Below are 18709 nucleotides of genomic sequence, written 5' to 3' on the forward strand. Positions count from 1 at the left end.
AAGTATCAATTGGCAATCACGTACACTAATCCATAACTGTGAATTAGAACTTTATTTCTACTAAAACAAGCTTAAAATAGATCAAGGTTAAAAAAAATACTCTGCTTTATTCTGCTCATAACCTTGCTTTTTAATAGAAAGTAACAGTCTGCTCATTTGCCAAGAAACAGCCTAACAACCTGTTCTATGATTAACTCATTCAGGTCATCTGTAGTTATTCAGTTTATTGCAATTATGCAGTGTTTGCTCACAGCATTTTGTCTATTATTTTTTCCTTCATCTAATCCTTGCGATGGTTACTTTGTCACTTAATTAACAAATCTGAACCAAATACATTTAAATACCACACACATTTGGAAGTATTTTCAGTGCTATATAAACATCTTTGGCTTTACCAATACACTCTTAAAGCTAAAGGTGCTTAAAAGGTTCTTCACAGCGATGCCAGAGAAGAACCATTTTTGGTTCCACAAAGAACCATTCAGCCAAAGGCTCTTTAAAGAACCATCTCTTTCTTACTTTTTTATTATCTGAAGAACCTTTTTGCCACAAATAACTTTTTGTGAAACAGAACGGTTCTTCAGATGTTAAAGGTTTTTTTATAAAACCACAAGGCTCTTCTATGGCATCGAGTGGTATCCTCAAAGCTTCCTGTTCAATTATAAGAAGTTAAAAAGATTACATCTCAAGGTTTAAGCTTGACAACAATATTTCTCTCATGAAAACCCTGAGCCCCTGTGCCCTGTGTTAAAGTGTGGTTATCTTAATTTCAAAAAGCCTAAAACGTATTGAAGGTCAAATGAAAATCTTCTCGTTACCATCAACTGAAAGCAATCTTCAGCAATCCAGTTAAAGGTTTTTAATAGCTGTTTTTTAATTTTTGAGGAGATTGGTTTGGAACAAGGTTGACCCTCATCTTTGTGTTTAAATGAAAAGCTTTACTTTGCATAGACGCTGCGGGCGGTGAGTCCCATCTAAAGATCTGATGAGGCGAGTTCCTGTTTTTAAATGAAGGAAGGCCATTGCAAATAGTACAGTACATTTGAGAAAGAGAGGGAGATGATGCTGCACACGGGCATCTTAGAGAGCATATTCCATTTTTCAAAGCCTCATCTGTCCCTGTGATTATAAAATGAATGTTTATTTTTCACTAACCAGTGACGGATTCTGCATACAGCTGTTTTACATCTACTTTTAATTCCTTTTGTAATACTTCCCTCTCATAGAAATCCCATAAGTATCTTTTTGAAATGGAGACACATGAGCACACGCACACTCATGCACATACACAACGTACGCTTGTAAGCGGACATGCACAGACACAATATACACACACAATATAAACAAGCAGGGATTACAATGAGAACTGAAAAAGCTGATGTTGTCTCATGACCACATTTTTTCCACCAGGCGTTTCCCTAGAGACGTAAATTCCATCCTCTAATCTTATTTGTCATTGCATATTAGGGCCTTTCTTGTGTTTACAAACCATATTCCTTTGCACTTGATACACAATGCTAAGAGCTATGGAATCGAATCGGAGTGAAAGCCAATCCACGCTGGAGAAAACACAGTTTGGCCTGTTAGAAACGGGCTGAAGCACCTCCTCTGGTATCAAGAGGAGTAACTGTATCCCAGCTAGAATGTAACTGTTTATCGTGGGCTAATGTTCGGCAAGGGCTGCCAGAGCAGTGTGTGCTAAACAATGCACTCATTCAGGCAGCCGCGCATCTGCTAGTGATCTGGGCAGGGATGTCGATATGCTCTCAAGGACGATGGCCTAAGGTCCAAGCCAGGGGAGAGGGAAGGTCTCGTGCCACTGTGCCCGTCCTGAGAATGAATACAGAGGCGACCGTATTCAGAGCCATGCTTGCTCATATTATATAAATGAAGAAAAGATTTACACCAGCCGACCCAATGCCAGACTACATGATCTTTATCATTGCAGTCTCTTAATTCTGCATGTTGTAGGCTCCAGCTGCATACATCTTAGGTTTGACCCCTCATGTGACCCAAATGTTCCTGTAAAATAAACAGTAGAGCATTAGAGCAACTCAAGCAATGCCAAGGTAAATGCCAAGATTCACAGGAAATGCATGAACTATCATGAATGCAATGTAATTTGAATTAAAGCATCTCCAGATTTAAAAAAAATAACCTTGATGAAGAGATTGATGATGTGATTGATGATGTGAACTGCTTGTTGCGGATGAACCTCTACTCCAAAATGATCTAACACCTTGCGAGAGTATCTGTCAGCGTCCTGGAACCTAACTAGATATTGCATCTGGCAGTGCACAGTGTACATGTTCTGCCTTCACAGAGCAGAACGACCCACTCATCTCTGGCTTCAGAGAAGTTAAATGACACATTTGACAGATGATTCTACAACGTAAAAAATGTATGTGTGCGTGTGTGTGTGTGTGTGTGTGTGTGTGTGCGTGTGCGTGTGCGTGTGCGTGCGTGCGTACACACACACACACACACACACACCTTCACCAAGAGAGTGGGTTTTAATTACCTGTATATTTCACTGACAATACCACCCATTTTTTAACAATAATTAATAGGAATAATTAATTATTAGGTGGTTAATTAATAGGAAATTATTAAGACCCTTTGACTGTTTCGCTCATTAACAGTGTTGTAAGACAATTTTACGTACACCCTGCGGATCGCTGATAACGCGCAGGGGGCGAACGATAACACATCAGACAACGGCACCTATTCACTCCAATCTTACAACAACCTCCGCCACGCGTGGAGTCCTGGGTGAAAACCGATCTGTGGAAAATTGGGGAGGAAATAGCCTTCACGGGATCAGCGTTGCAGTATAGAGTTACGGCGTAGGCCCCTCCCCCTGTCTGGCTCGCTCTTTTTTCTCAACCTCTCGGTTGGCTTTCCGAGAGGACTCGCACCAGTTCACGCTCAGACCGCTGAGAAATAGCAGGCAGAAGATGGCTGACTCGACGGGGCACTGTGAGCCCGCAACAGCAGCAGCACCACCAGCAGCAGCAGCAGCATCAACTTCACTGGGGCTTCTGGCGCGCCTGCCATTCGCTGCCAGTCTGCAACTCTAAAACGGCCCCGCCTCACTCAGTGCCGTGCGCTCCCGGGTTTTACCCCCAAATATTGACAGAGATTTAAAGAAAACATGGCTGAGATGGAGAAAGAGGGAAGACCCCCGGAAAACAAGAGGAGCAGAAAACCAGCTCACCCCGTGAAGAGGGAAATTAACGCAGAGATGAAGGTAGGTTGTGCGCTCTCTCTCTGGCGCGGGACTCGAGCGCCCATAAAGGCTTGTCGTTTTTGGATGCGTTGAGCGCACCCTCCGCTCCGCCCTCGGAATGGATATAGAGAAGCGATTCATTCACGCGCTGTGTGTTTGGGGTTAATCAGCTAACTTTGATTTTCTTGGACGCAGAACAGGTCGGGGTTATTTTCCAGCCATTTCAATTCACGGATCACTCTCAAGTCTCCATTTCCAGCGCTTTATAAATGTGTACATTGTGAATACATATTTCTTTTCAGTCTATGCTATAAATATAATTTGTCCTCAAATGCTTTCAAATAACTCCAGTACTGTATGAACATAACTTGTTCATATTATAGTTTGGTGTGTAATCCTCTCCTTCCACGGTAGTTGATGGAAAATCCAGTGCGTCAGTCATCGCGTCAAACAGCTGCCGTTACTACTACTACAACCTCCGTTACTATCACCCTGCTAAACAAGGGGCCACGCAACAGAATCACAGAAACATCAGAATAGTGAAAGGATTGCGAATAAAGCAGGTTAGATGGGTGCAGCTGTCCAGCTGTTCCGATGGCAAGCGCTGGCCATTCTCCAGATGTGCAGCATTGACTGAGCGTGTTCTCCTTATCGCAGATGCACGTTTAAAACGCATTTTAGGCATATTTGGCACATGCAGTCACACGCCAGTTTATTAAAGCGCTATAATATTTTTCCGTTTTTTTATTGTGGGATTCGACAACATGTTTTTATTTTTTTGAAGGCGCACACAGGCGCTTTGTCTCCTGGATTTCTGGTGCTTATTGTCTGAAGCGTTTGCATCAGCTGGTATGCAGGGTAATGTTTTGGAAACGCCGGAATATATTCATAATATTTAGCTCACTGTGCTCATACGAACTACATTCATGCTCATAGACAAGGTAACCAATTTCATTATTATTTAATTGATCATGTGTTGGTCTCTGTGTTTGGGGTTTTTGTGAATTGTTTGAGAACTGTTTGAGTTCTTTCTTGTCAGTGATGATTCGACGGGACCTGCGCGAGGCTGGTCCACCGGGGCTCTAAATTTGACAGATATAGATCGACCTGTAGCGGAGATCCACGCGTGCGTCTCGCAGGTCGCCTTAAACACCACCCATTTTACAGTTTGACGTAACTGACACGCGCGCACGCACGCACGCACGCACGAAAGACATGCAATGCTGCCCTTGCAGAAACGGATTTATTCTGGAAATAATGTATTTATGTCAGGTATATGCGTTGGGAGTGATGACGATCCTGATGGAGAGGTTTGCTCAGATTCATATACAGATTTTTTTATGTGTCTCGTGCTTGTTTTAACAACAAAAAAACACCTGCGTGCGTTGCTTTACATTGCTGACCTTTTCCTTTTATATGGGTATTTTTTTGTTGACAAGCATGGGATTGGACCAGTTTTATTTATGTGTATTGACTTGTTTAGATGTGACTCATCAGGGAATTTATAGATTTTTTAAATAATGCAATTATATTTTCATAATGCAATTCTTATCTCATAGTTGAGCAGAGAAGATAATCTGGACAATGTGTGCTCATGATAGAAAGTGTTATAGCACAGTTGGAATAGGGTTTATTTCTTCCTTTGCTGCAACACTATTCCAAGGAGAATGTGTGCACCTTTATTTTCATAATTTAAGGCATATCCAAAGCTTTGTGGTGAATGTCAGGGGTGTTTGTTGTGCAAGTCGGGCACAAGTCTGTCATTTCATCCATGTATTTGTCATTTTACCACAGAGCTGTGGATGAAGCTGATCTCTGTCATGATTCTGACAGAGAGAGGAACATTAACCACATTTAAACCCACCAAACTATTTAAGGTCAAACGCTAGAGATTCTGAGGTCAAACAGCAGTTGTCAACAATTGATTTAATGTACAACTAAATGTTTCGTTTTGACCTGTGCATGACCTTATTTTAGGTCAACAACAGACAAATTATATACATTTTATAAATAATAATAATTTTATTTAGAAAAACCAACTCACATTTCCATTTAAAACAAAAGTCTTTTTCGTTATAACACACACTATCAGATGGATATATTTGGCGTCATCCTCTTATCCTGTGATGTTTAGATAAATGAAGAATTTTTTTTGGACTCATATTATTACTTATGAAGTGCATGGATATGATCTTAAACAATAATGCTTGTAAGGTCATCTAGAGCATGTTTAAAAAAAAACACGATTGAACATCTTTATTCCTAAAAGACAATTTAGTTAATAAGAGTGCCTGTTTCCACTCATGCCGGACAGCAAGTACACAAATATAGATGTTCTGTACAGTACGGGTACCTTTTTGAGACACCATAAACATACATGAAGAGCCATAACTATATATCACAATTAGGGGTCTTATAAACGTTTTATGCTTAAATGACTACATTCGCTCCCTATATGCCGAATACATACTCATATCCTTATACACACAAGAACCCTAGATGAAGTTATCCCACAAAAACCTCTAGAGGTCCCCCAGATGGACCACACGTACACCGGCACATGTGAGGATGGTGGTCTTATGCACATGCAAACATGGCAGATGTGTGAACATGCACACAATATGCGTGTATCACAACCATGTAACATGAAAAACAGGAAACGGCAAAGCCATGGAGACAAAACAAAACTTTTCCCCAAACATTTGCGTCAACAGACACAGATCAGGTTCTGTGGAATCAAAGCTAAATTTGATACGTGGTGTAAAGTAACAAGAGGACGGTTTAGAGCTAGGGTCTGTTTGAGGGGTCTGAGATACATGTGTGAACAGGTGTCGCTATAACAGAGTGAAAAATCACATCGAGGTTATCGAATACTTCCACCTCAATTGTTATTTTCAGTGAACTTTCTTGCCATCCTTTCTCTCAGTTCATTTTCTCTTTCATCATTAAAGATCAAGTCACCAGCAGTTCAGGTGATTTTTTTTCTTCAAAGGTGGAGTAAAAGTGTTGCGATAGTGTCTTTCTGTCTAACGGCTGCACCTATGTAAATAACTCCGACACGCTCAGCGCAAACATTGTGTTTCACGGTGTAACCTGAAAACGTACTGTAACACATTAAGTGTGTGCAAATATAATCCGTGTTCTGTGTTTGGTGTGCAGTTTTCTCTTATTGCCTCAGTAGTAACATGAGACCTGAGCATTATGAATTTCTCCCTCTCAAGTATCAGGTTTCCACCAACACACACACACTGTGTCTGAGGAGTCCCTGGCTTTGATGCATTTAAAACAATTCTTTGTTTCTCTTACTTACAAGAAAAATGGAAAAAAGACAGAACAAGGTTAGATTATGCCTTAAAGAGAGATGTCTGACAGTGTTGCCTTCATCTATGTCTGCTTTCATGTGCATGGTAAAATAAGCCTGTGCTTGTGATTGCCCAGACGGAGAGAGGAGAGAGAGTGAGGAGAATGGAATGTATACAGCAATAGGCAGCCTAAGCTGTAAAAACTGTAAACTGAGAATACAGGCAGGATCGGATATCAAGGAAGGTAGATGGAAATGAAAGCAGAGCGTAGCAGTGGGAGAGAGAGAGAGAGAGAGAGAGACAGAAAGAGTATGGAAGAGAGAAAAAGCAAGTGATATTTAGCATGAGAGAGGGACGACTTAAAAGAGCAAGAAGGGAATGGAAAAGTGTGGGTTGGGAAAGAAAGGTTGGTCAGAAGGAAAGTTGGTGAAGGGAGGGGGGAATTTTATCATGGTGTATAGTGACCTACTCTTGTTACTGCACGCAGGGTGTCCGATTCCCCCCGCTGTCACAATCACGACGAACAGAGAGGAGGCAGAGAGGGAATGAGATTTGCTGCTTCATATCTCCTAACTTTTCTTGCTGATATTTCAGTCTGCTGTGAAAAAGCATTCTCTCAAATCGTTTCCTATTTGATTTAGTCTCTACAGGGACAGAAATACAGTATCTCTCACTTTTTTTATAGTGATTTTTGGGTTTTATCATGCTGGTGTAATTATTGGGCAGCCTTCAGAGGGGAGGATTGCAGGGAATTTCAGGTTGCAATTCTGAAAGAAAGTGTACGGAGTAACATTTAGAGCAGATTGTTGTGCAAAACCCTGAGCATTTAACAGAGCTCAAGATGATGGGCAAGATTTGAAAAAGACACAGAGCAATTGAGGATACATAAATGGTCACGGCTTTCTTCTGTACCTTGTAACTACATGCTTTATAAAGGGCATCTTTAACAAGGAGGTCCGTGTTCATGGAGCTATTACAGGAGGTCTGCCAAATACAGTTTGATCCAGGAAATTATTATGGTAAAAAACAAAAATATAATATATAAATAATAAATAATAAAGTGTCAGAAGCTGAAGTTCATCTTAATGTTTAATTGTCCTGTCCATATCATAATGTATTAATCTGAATGAACATGTAAATTAAGTAAAATAGTAAAGTAATAAATAATACTGGCTACAGTGGCTAGATATACTTTGAACTTGCTAGCTAATGTAATTTACTTGTTATTTCTTTTGCTTGTTTTCATATATAATCTACAAGGATTTTATTCTTTGTGGATGTAAACCCTGATAAATTAAGATAACTCAAAAAAATTGTGGAAACTTATTACCTCAAAACTTTTAAGTTGATTAACTCAATTATTTTGAGGAAAGAACACTAAACACATAAGAACAGTAAACTCAAAATAATAAATTTTGAAGAAACTTAATTTTTCATTAATCCATTTTACTTTTACTAGAGTCATGTTGTCATGAAGGACCAACAGCCAATATCAGCTGTAGCATTACCAATGTAAAGCCTTTAGATTAAACTGTAAAGATTTGAAATGAGTCTGTTTTTCCTCATTCCTTGTCTGCACAATGGTAACCTCTTAAAATGTAAATAAATGTAAAATCACTAATGTTACAAAACTCTTTAAATAACAGAATACTAAACCTTTATAAGCCTTCTCCTGTTGTAATCTTGATATAAATACAAAAAATAACACTTTATTTCGAGATTTACTTCCATTATCCAGTCCACGCAAAGCATGCTGGGAATCGCTCTGACGTCATTGAAAGATTAAATTAACATTTTTGAGTTAAGTGACTTCTTAATTTTGTGTTCTTGAAACTCAAAATATCACAATCGTTAAACACACTTAAAAGATTTAAGATACATGAACCTTTTCACAGTTTTGAGTACAGCTCGCTCATTTTTAATGAGTAGATTGTACTGTTCGGGAATACAGAAGTTACGTTTGGGGCACAAAAACGTGCATGAGCAGCAATGTTTGTTTATGTTGTTGCTTTGAAACCGTCTATACACATATCAACATAAAATTAAATGACCTCACCTTTGATCTGTGATGAGTAGGTCAAGTCAGCTTGAGGAAGCTGGGCACCTCTAAACTCCAGTCAGTGTTTTAAAACTCAGAACTAAAGTTTGGACTTTTAAAAAGAAAACCAGTTTAGAGCAGAGCTCATGTAATTCTTGATTGATCTGTGCTGCAGTGATACAGTTCAATAGGGTTTCCTGTGGACAGGGTGTGATTACTGACTGACCTTGTGAACTCGATCCTAAAACGCTCCTCACCTTACACATCACAGACAGGACAGACACCTAGTGGCCATGCGCTGGAAGTGCAGGGAAACTCGCAGAGTGGGGAAAGCAAGGGAAACGAAGTGTTCTTCAGTTTGTAGCCTGTTGTAAACATAAAACAATGCAAGCTTTTTAAAACATTGATTTTGTTTTTATGGTTAAATGTTTTGTTATGTTTTGTTAAACTCCTTTGTAGCTTAGATTGTATGTATATGGATTTTTAATAGTTTAGTGCTTAAGTTGTTGCAAATTGTATGTTGCAATTCACTGTAGTAAATGTAAAGGGACACCCGTCACAACTAAGCATATACCCGACACAACACAAAACAATACTTTGCTGCTTGACAGGTAATGCAATTCATTGAAAGTTTCTATGTTTGATTGACAGTTGTTGACTCCTGTCTCATCAGGTCCCGTCCAATCGGCCCCACCCAGGGATGGGGCAGGCAGGCAATCTCCATGGCAACTCGCCCTACTTGATGGTGAGAGCCAGAAATAAACAATATTTATATGAAAATGACTGAATACACATAAACGCATGCATATCTGGACCGTTTTGATTGCATATAAACTATAACAAACAATGATAATTTTATCACAGCATTTGTATATTCAGAATTACAAAATCTAAAGAAAGACATTATATAAATTACAGTCTAGAACAAAGGCAGAGATGTCTTACATGACTACATTTTTAAAATAGATATGAGGTAATAAAATGTAATTTCTGAATAATAAAATACTTCTTAATAATAATTAAAAATATAATTCACAGTAATATTAATAATGATTATATATTATTTAAATTGTGGTAATAATTCTATAGATCAATTAATAAATAAAGATATAGTAAAAAGTAAGAAAAATAAATAGAGAATATGTAATTTAAAAACATATGTAATCAGGCTCTTAGTAAAGGGGCAGCATTTTGAAGGCTGTTGTGATTTATAGTTCATCTCATTAAATTTCATTTAGTCAAACTGTATAGTTTTTTGTCTGCACAGAATAAAAGCAGGTTTTTATATTATTTTATATGAATAATATATCTGTCTTTAAAACAGTTGCAAGCTTTATGCTTCTGGCTGTGTGATTGTTTAAATGAGAATCTAAACCTAAACTCATCACATTGTTTTCTAATCGGTAGAACTGCATAGGTTTCCACGCTCTGTTCAGTTTTGATTTGTTCATAGTGCTTTGCCCTCTTTTGCTCTCTGGAAATAAATTTTACAGTGTGTTTGATGTTCTGCTCAATCTTGCTCCAGAATTCATCATGAAAAGGGATACGGCTTAAACTCTTGCAGCTATTTTCAGTCAAATTTTGTTTGTCCACGAGCTAGTGGATTTCTTGGATGAAACTGCCTTTGGCCTTGGTTTACAGTATTCCCTGTGGAGATTTCTGTTTATCCACATTGCAAAATCTGCCACTCAGAGGTTTATATCGACCATCTCAGTTCAATATGCCTTTTAAACAAACTGCATGCAGAAAACGGATCAACAATGATCCTTTCACAGATTTCTTATGTGTGTTTTTCTTTTGATTCTTTTTTAATGATTCTTAAAATCTGACCTTCATAACAAAATAGATTTCAGACATAGCTGATAGTACAAAGTACAGCAGTGTTGACACGACAAATAATAAAACTGTACACTGCATTTAACCTTGTCTTCTCTCTCGCACAGAGTTTTGCAGAAAACACCATGAATGAGTTGCTTGGATGGTACGGATATGACAAAGTGGAGTTACGAGACTCAGACGATATTGACATCCGTAACTACCCTGATGGAGAAATGCGGCAGCACATCTCTGTCCTGAAAGGTGAGCACAATTCAGAACTTTATTTACACATCATCAATCACTCACACTTAAAAAACAGAATCAGGCTGCTTTTTCCATACAATGAAATTAAACAGTGACCATGACTGCCCTTGTCACCATTCACTAAAATAGAAAGAAGGTTTAATAGAATTAGACATGACAGTGAGTAAACAGAGCCAGATCTTTTTCTTTTGGGTGAAATGTCCCTTTGGAGAAAGTTTTAGAATTTTAAGTTTACTTTCTAAACCCTCTCTACATTAGAAACAAGAATTTTTTAGCTTTTTACCAAACCTTAATTCTCCATAGGCTCTTTTAGGTTCATTTTGGAAACCTGATTGCCACCAGAATGAGCCTTAAGAGAATTCATCACCCAAAATCCAGATGAGGATTCAAAACAAGGACTGTAATCAGACATTACGCACAAAGTTTTAAATGTTGGTACACGCGAATGCACAGTTAAAAACTTTCTCTCCATCGTTCCCCCAAGAACACTATGATAAACCCGTTGCTTTTATCTTTGCGTGCCCCATGCTGTCTCTTGGCTGCCCTTCGTGCCAAAGCATTAAAGAGTCTTAAACTGTCAGACACTTTTTCCTGCGGCCCTGTGGGGACAGCAAGAGATGCCAACACAATAAGCTATCTAATTCCTTGCTAAATCCATACACCCCTTTAAAGAAATTTGTGATTTAAGCATTACAAAGTTCCCGTCTAGCACTCACTCAGCCACATTTCTCTAACCTACCACGCCTCGCCATGTGACGCTGGCAGTAATTACTTTCTGCCGTCAGACAAATCCACTGCTCCAGATTACTATATTTGGCCATTGTTAGCTGATGTCTCTGGAAGTGGAGAGATTAGGGAAAGGACAATCAGACTTAATTAACTCGTTTAGCCCCGATCCTCTCCAAATGAACATGCTGTTAGACTTACAAATGGGCTTTTCTAATATCTACCAGTCATCTGTTTTGGGTGTTCTTGTTCAATTTTGTTGTGGCTGCAGGTGAATGTATGTCACTGTTTAAAACACTAGTGAGCAGACTCTGTCACATCTTAAAGCAGTATTTGAACACATACAAATATTTTTTTATTAAATATTTTCTCAAAGCTGCAAATCTCCAAAAAGCACACAACATCCATCATAAAATCCAAACAACTAAAACCAACGTTTTGCGTGGTTTTGAGTTAAAGGAACAATACGGCATTTTTAGGAGGATCTATTGATACAATATAATATACAAAACTATTTCATCAGAGGTGTATAAAGACCTGACGTAATGAACCATTAAGTTTGTAATACCTTACAATAAGATATTTATATCTACATACAGAGCGGGCCTACATACATTGAATTCGCCGCCATGTTTTGTACAGCAGCTCAAAACGGACAAACAACTCTATAACGCGCGTTTTCTCTTCCTCTCCGCTGCGGTATCGTGGTGAAACGGATCACGGGAAGATCCGTGATCCGTACGGATCGTGCTCTACGGTTCGGAACGCATGTGACCCGCGGATTAACTGAAAGTTTATTCATCATTGAGTAAAATAATAAAACGCACTCTCGCTCTCCCTCCCTCCAACGCTCTCTCTCTCTCAAGCATCTGGACGAGTACAATATTAAAGCGGTTCCAGATAAACAATGACGCTCAAAGCTGCTCCGTCACACAGCTAATATTACAACAACAACAACACATATTGGTATGTTAGTATGTTACTCACATACTGATCCAAATCAAAGCAACCTCCTCGCAAAATCTCTTCCCTGCGTCAACATGAGAACAAAATATATTTGTACTGTTGTGGCCACCGTCGTGTTTGGACTGAGCGATTCGTGGCAAATCTATAATACTCGCTAGTGGCCGCTGTTAATTAAGAACTGCGCCTTTAATGATTACCACATTAGTAATTATGAGTAGTCATATGAATTTACAGAATAGATGACAGGGACATTTTCTATGAGTTTATTTCAAATATACTGTACTAACCTCATGTATTTTGCACTGTTTAACCAATGTGTGAGACGGTACAAATCTGTGATTATGTTTCTTTTCCACTTTCTCCTCTCTAGAGAACTCTTTGCCAAAAGCATTCGCAGTGGAGAACAGCACTGGTTCCCCTCCACACGCCAAAAGCTCTGGCTCCACTCCGACATCACGTAATGGAGTGCCGGCTGAGGTACCTGCAAACCCTTCCTCCTCCAAGGAGCATGGAGGCCTGCCAATCATAGTGCCCTTAATCCCGCCCCCTCTGATCAAAGCACCAGCAGGTAAGAGACTGAAGCGGCGTGTTTTAATGCGTTTCCTTGAAAGCCTACAAACACCAAAAGCACATTTTAAAACAACAATAATAGACAATAAATTAGTTACATTTAGCTTTTTGATCGTTTTCATTTTCGTACTTTTTTTTCATAAAAAAACAGTTTTTCTTCTTTTAAACATTTGTTCAAATTGCATGACTGTATGCATGGGTGCAGCTGAAATAGCCTGTCAACCTTGTTAAATCGAATTGGGTGTTCACATGCCCAAGTAACCTACATACAACATAAAACTAAATGTTCCTTTATAGATGTTGATGGCTTGCACTAAATGAATGTTTGTTGAAGTTTTTTTTTTTTTTTTAATGTTCTGCTCAAGTCAAGTTTATTTATATAGCGCTTTTAACAAAGTTGCATTGTTTCAAAGCAGCTTTACATGAATAGTAAAGCACAAAAAAGTGGACATAAAAATGTCCTTGATTATAAATGTAAATACATGTAGAATGTGGTGATCTGTTCTGCTTTTGTTTAGACAAAGTCAAAGTAACTATTCTGTCCGTAACGCAGCAGGCCAAAACCCTAATGTCTAATAGGGTGGCACCATAGTGTGGCACATCCCCAAACTAGTGTGCAAAGTGTGTGTGGATGTATTTGTGTGTGAATGTGTGATGTGGTGAGAAACAGATGGTGTAGACTTGCTAACCACCACGGCAACAGAAGCCAACCACTCCCCAACCTCATCCCCGCCTCTTGCCTATGGCGCTATTAAATAATTCATGAGCATGCACATGGTGACAGAGGGCTTTTGACGTGCAGGTATGTGGTGCTCCACCACCGGATGTTCCACAAACACACACACAGACGCATCTCTCTCTTAAAGATGCAACTCAGTGAGGCTTTGAGAAGCTGAGCTCAGGAAAAACAAACATGATTTCCATGATGCATTTATATTAGAATGTTTGTAGTTTTGAGGGTTGTAGAGGAACAGAGTCTGTCTGTTGCTTTTTTCTGGCTGCGGTCGGTTAGGTGATCTCAGACCGCTTTGACCTTCTCGTTTTCTGGATGCAGCTTGCCAAATCTCAGTATCTTCTCACTTTCCGTTCAAAAAGGAAAACAAGATTTCTTTAAAAAAATGTGTTTCCACATACCACCTATCAATAAATAGCATAATGCATAATGCTTGTTTGGTTTATTTCAAGTTTCTGAGGTTTGAAGAAATTGTACTTGAGGGCTGGACTACACTACACATCTTTAAAATCTGAGACATCACCAACGTCAATTGATTTTGAACACCTCCCTTGCTAGGTTGATTCACTGTTTCCATTTCTTTTTCATTCATTTCCTGATTCAATTGGTCTGAATATAACTATTAGTTTTCAATCTCTTTCACAACATAATTCGCTTAACTCATTACAAAAGATAGTTGAGAGAGAGAGAGAGAGAGAGAGAGAGAGAGAGAGAGAGAGAGAGAGAGACGGTTGAGAGGACAGATTAAATCTAATCAGACGTTTTCTCCCCACATTCTCACATTTGTCCGATCATTAAGGAGCTGCTGAAGGGTGAAACTGTGTGAAAGATCGCTGTGGAGAAATCATTTGACACGAGCAGACACATTAAAACAGATATCACACGCTCAGACTGAGCTTCAATGTCATGCTTAAAGATCTTAGAAGATTACAGCTCAAAAAACAAACCAAAAGTAAACAGTGTGGCAATGTCAGTCATATTTGAATTAATTGGCTTTGTGCATACATCTATGTGGCTCCTAGAAGCACCCACCCCCATTCCCCAACACAAAACCGAACACTTGTGCCCGCAAGCCACTGGTTGTTAGTAGAGCATGATGGGAAAGATAGTAATATCTTGTGGCGTGTGCTGAGATATACTGTAGGCAGACTGATTGATGCACACGCACCAAGAAACATCTTGATGTGTGTTGAGCGATTTATCATGACAGGTTTCTTTGAACCGTTTCTTGGTAGGGTGGTCTTGAAACAGACTCTGTGTATTTTATATACTGTCTTAAATATACTGTGCAATATTCTCACCAGTGGTTACAGTGGATCTGATTTATGATGTCACAATCTTTGAGTATAGATATGAATTTATATTCATATAACTTTTCTCTTTTCAGTGCACTTGTTTTTTTGTTGTCTTTACGTTGGACTGAAAAGATAAACAAATTAAAATTACCTCCTCTTTCTGTCTCTTTTTCTCTGTCTCAGAGGAGGACACCTCTAATGTTCAGATAATGTGTGCGTGGTGTCAGAAGGTGGGAGTTAAACGATATTCTCTCAGTATGGGCTCTGAGCTGAAGAGTTTCTGTAGTGAGAAATGCTTCGCTGCCTGTCGACGTGCCTACTTCAAACGCAACAAGGTAAAGAGCCGCTCGATCTCCGCCTCTTCCTGTCCTTTCAGCCAATTAGGCTCCCTCTTTCCAACATTACTTTTCTCTTCTATAACTTTGTTTAGTGTTACTAAATTCTCTGGCCCAAAAAGTATACAAAATAGACATACATTTGATTAATTTTGTAATTTATTATTTTGCCATTTAGTCATTTGGGAGTCTGGGGCTCCCCATTATGGCCAACTGGCCAAAGATTTTTCTCTATTTAGGATGACATTATTTAGCTCGTCTAAAATAACAGTTATTTTTATTTGCTGAGAAATTATGTTTTTTTTTATTCGCTCACAAAATCTTGGTTAGTCACTCTTATTTATCTTTTAAATGCAGTTGGTTCCTAAAGACCCACAGATGGCTGCTCAAGAACAAAAATATGTTTTTAGTAAGACAGGACCCATATTATTGTTTATTTTCACAAATCTGAAAGCAGCCAAACCTTCAGCATCTGCTGTGTAGCCATGTGAGGACGTCCATAAAGAGAGAGAGAGAGGTGTTTAGATTTAGAGCTCATGCCATCAGAGTGAGACAGCTATTGATTGTGTGTTTTCTTTTCTATCTAAGCTTGGATATGTGAGGAATTGCAGTGTAAGTATATTGTGTTTGGATTTCTCCTCTTTTGTGTTTGAGACTCTTTAGTACACTTACTCACACACTGATGGCACTCATAACATCATCATGGGCACATGCACACACACAAACACACATGCGAACAGCACACACATTTAGCTATACAGAACTATGCTTTCACAAACAAACACTCACATACACACACACACCTAGATATGAAACATACACACAGATACATACTATACACACACACACACGCGCGCGCACACACACACACACAAGAGTCTCACATGCATGCGTACACACTCTCACATGCATGCATGTTTGTTCACAGCCACCCCTCAATCAGTGTGTGATGTGTTTGAGAACAGAACACACAGCATGAAGAGATCAACAAACACAATGCTATACAGTACACATAATCTCTCTCAGTCACATACATAAATCTGCAGATACACAAAACATACAATTAGACATGCCATTATATAAATTCTGTGAATTATAACGCAGTGTGAATGCTGATTATACTAAACCAGATATTATGTTTACCATATTGATTTTAATATCAATCATTTCAAAAGTCAGGTCCAGTGGTGTTCATACTGTATTACTGATTTTTAGCACTCCTCCAGCACGCACACACATGCATAAACTATTTTTAAAGCACTTATACATCATTGCATTAAGTGTTAAAATGTAATACTTTTTAACTGGGTTGTTAAAACTACACTGCATGAAATGTATAGGAAACAATTAGTTCACATAGCTAATGTGTATATGCATTTTGAAAAAAAATCAGTCAGAAAATGCTGTGATTTGACACGTCTGTCTTCCGTGAGTCACTACAAACGCATTCTGTCGTTAGTTGCGCTCAGGCAATGACACTTTAATTACCGTAATGTAAAATAAAGGAGAAAGACAGAAAGAGAGACGGTCAATTAAAAGTGCAGGGCGAAGTTAATGAACACATCCACACAAATATAGAAACACCATGACAACAACAGAATATCATGACACCTGTCAGAAACCATTTATTTATATCCTCCAGGTTACATTTCACCCGAGGCATAAGAAAAAGGTATATACTTTGCTTAAAGCTAATAAAACCTATTTTTAGAACTGTTAAAATTTTGCAATTTTCATTCCAAATAAATTAGTTATGTAATTGAGCCCTCCCTTTACTCTAATTCAAATGTAATTCTTGTTACTATACACATTCAGATGGATTACAGTAATGAGAATGTGGGGCGAAATGTACTCTAAAGTAATAATGGTCATAATTATAGGCTTCATTTCTTTAATGCAAAATATATATATTTTTACTTTTTCAGTAATTTTGGGTTGGAATGTGAACTGGACATGTTTTAGTAGCCCTCAGGGGATGGTCTCTGTATTCTAACCTGGTGTCTAATTTTCATCGTTTGTTTTTGTCATTAGCTTGAAAAGGATATTTTTATCATTTATTTACTTAAGAGTAATAAGAGAAAGGAGAATGGCATGTCTGATATGCAGATGTGGTCAGTATAGTCTGTGATTATTATAGTGTAAACTGTGAGGTGGTTTTGGCAGGTTTGTGGACTGCAGTGATGCTGTATGTGTTCTCTGTGGAGACGCTTCTGTGGAATGCCAAGTGAAAGTCTGGCAGGAATATGTTCATTTAATCCCACCAATCATAACACTGTTTTCTTCACTCCTTTGACGATTCCATTGGCATTCCTCCATCACTGTGACTCCACCTTGAATTCCATAATTTATGAGGAGGGGGGTTAATTCAATTACACTAAGAATCTATGAAAATGTTATATTTTTGCTGTGCGCAGGTTAGACTACATAATGTTAGAAAGCGTAAATTAAGCCAAATCATGTTTTTTTTATCTACCACTGTCCACGGGTCAGTGTAAGGATTAGTGGATAAAAAATATCCTTGATTGTTATATGAAAAACGGAGGAAGTAAGACCTGTGTGTTTGTGTGTGTGAAATGACACAACCGGGAGGGGGGGTTGTGGTATGTCTGGTTGCCGTGGCAGCAGTCTGGTGTTACTGCAATAAATACCTGCAGGTGGTGCCTTTTGAGAATACAGTGAATGCATACACACACATTTTGGGTTATAAAACTTCCTCACACCAGCTGCATTAGGTGTTTACAACTTCTCTCCATTGAGGAGATGAGTTGTATGTCAGTGTGTAGAAATGAGTGCAGCTGTCTTTTGGAGCGCCTTCCAAGGTGTTGAGTCAAAAGTACTTGAGTCACTATAAACATTTCTGGATATCAATATTCAGCTGTTATGAAAGACAACGCAAAGACAAAATCATTCATAAAAAAGGGACTAAAGCATTTCTACTATTTTGTCGTAAACCGTCTCGGACAAGTGGGCAAAACGAATCCTTTTTTAGCAGGTAGGCAGTTGACACACAGACACTAACAGAACAGTTTGTGCTTCATGGCATGAGAACAGAATGAAACGCTATAATATGCAGCTCTCCCAACAAGAGCCAGAGAGAAAAGATGAGTGTTGGCTGAGTGGCCATATGCTGTGTGTGTGTGTGTGTGTGTGTGTGTGTGTGTGTGTGTGTGTGTGTGTGTGTGTGTGTGTGTGTGTGTGTGTGTGTGTGTGTGTTTGTGTGTACTGATGTTCATTGATATTTTGGTGTGTGTCAGTCAGTGTACAAGCGAATGCTCAGGTGTTCAGACAGCTCAGAGAAAGGGAGAACAAAATTAATTTTGACACAAAGAGTGTGTGTGTGTGTATGGGCGGTGCTGAAGTTTTGTAGAATTTTGGTATGTCACCATTCAAAGGGATGTCAGATAGCTCTAAGAAAGCCAGGACGAAATGATAG

At 38.8% G+C, this 18709-nt stretch overlaps 1 protein-coding gene across 6 annotated transcripts in view; it reads left to right on the forward strand.

Moving 5' to 3' along the window:
- Nucleotides 1-2760: 2760 nt before the first annotated feature.
- sobpa (sine oculis binding protein homolog (Drosophila) a) overlaps nt 2761-18709 on the forward strand; it is a 31521-nt gene continuing 15572 nt past the window's right edge. For 2 of the 6 annotated variants that reach the window (XM_057341301.1, XM_057341305.1), the window contains exons 1-6: nt 2761-3250; nt 9243-9314; nt 10513-10648; nt 12714-12911; nt 15125-15276; nt 15865-15888. In XM_057341301.1, the coding sequence (XP_057197284.1) occupies nt 3155-3250; nt 9243-9314; nt 10513-10648; nt 12714-12911; nt 15125-15276; nt 15865-15888 (678 nt within the window). In that variant the 5' untranslated portion in view covers nt 2761-3154. Of the gene's footprint in view, nt 3251-4076; nt 4171-4460; nt 4540-9242; nt 9315-10512; nt 10649-12713; nt 12912-15124; nt 15277-15864; nt 15889-18709 lie in introns of those variants that run through there. The other 4 variants (XM_057341302.1, XM_057341306.1, XM_057341304.1 and 1 more) reach the window with 3 other exon arrangements.

This window comes from Triplophysa rosa, linkage group LG9, assembly GCF_024868665.1.
Source record: "Triplophysa rosa linkage group LG9, Trosa_1v2, whole genome shotgun sequence".
Classification (NCBI taxonomy): Eukaryota; Metazoa; Chordata; class Actinopteri; order Cypriniformes; family Nemacheilidae; genus Triplophysa; species Triplophysa rosa.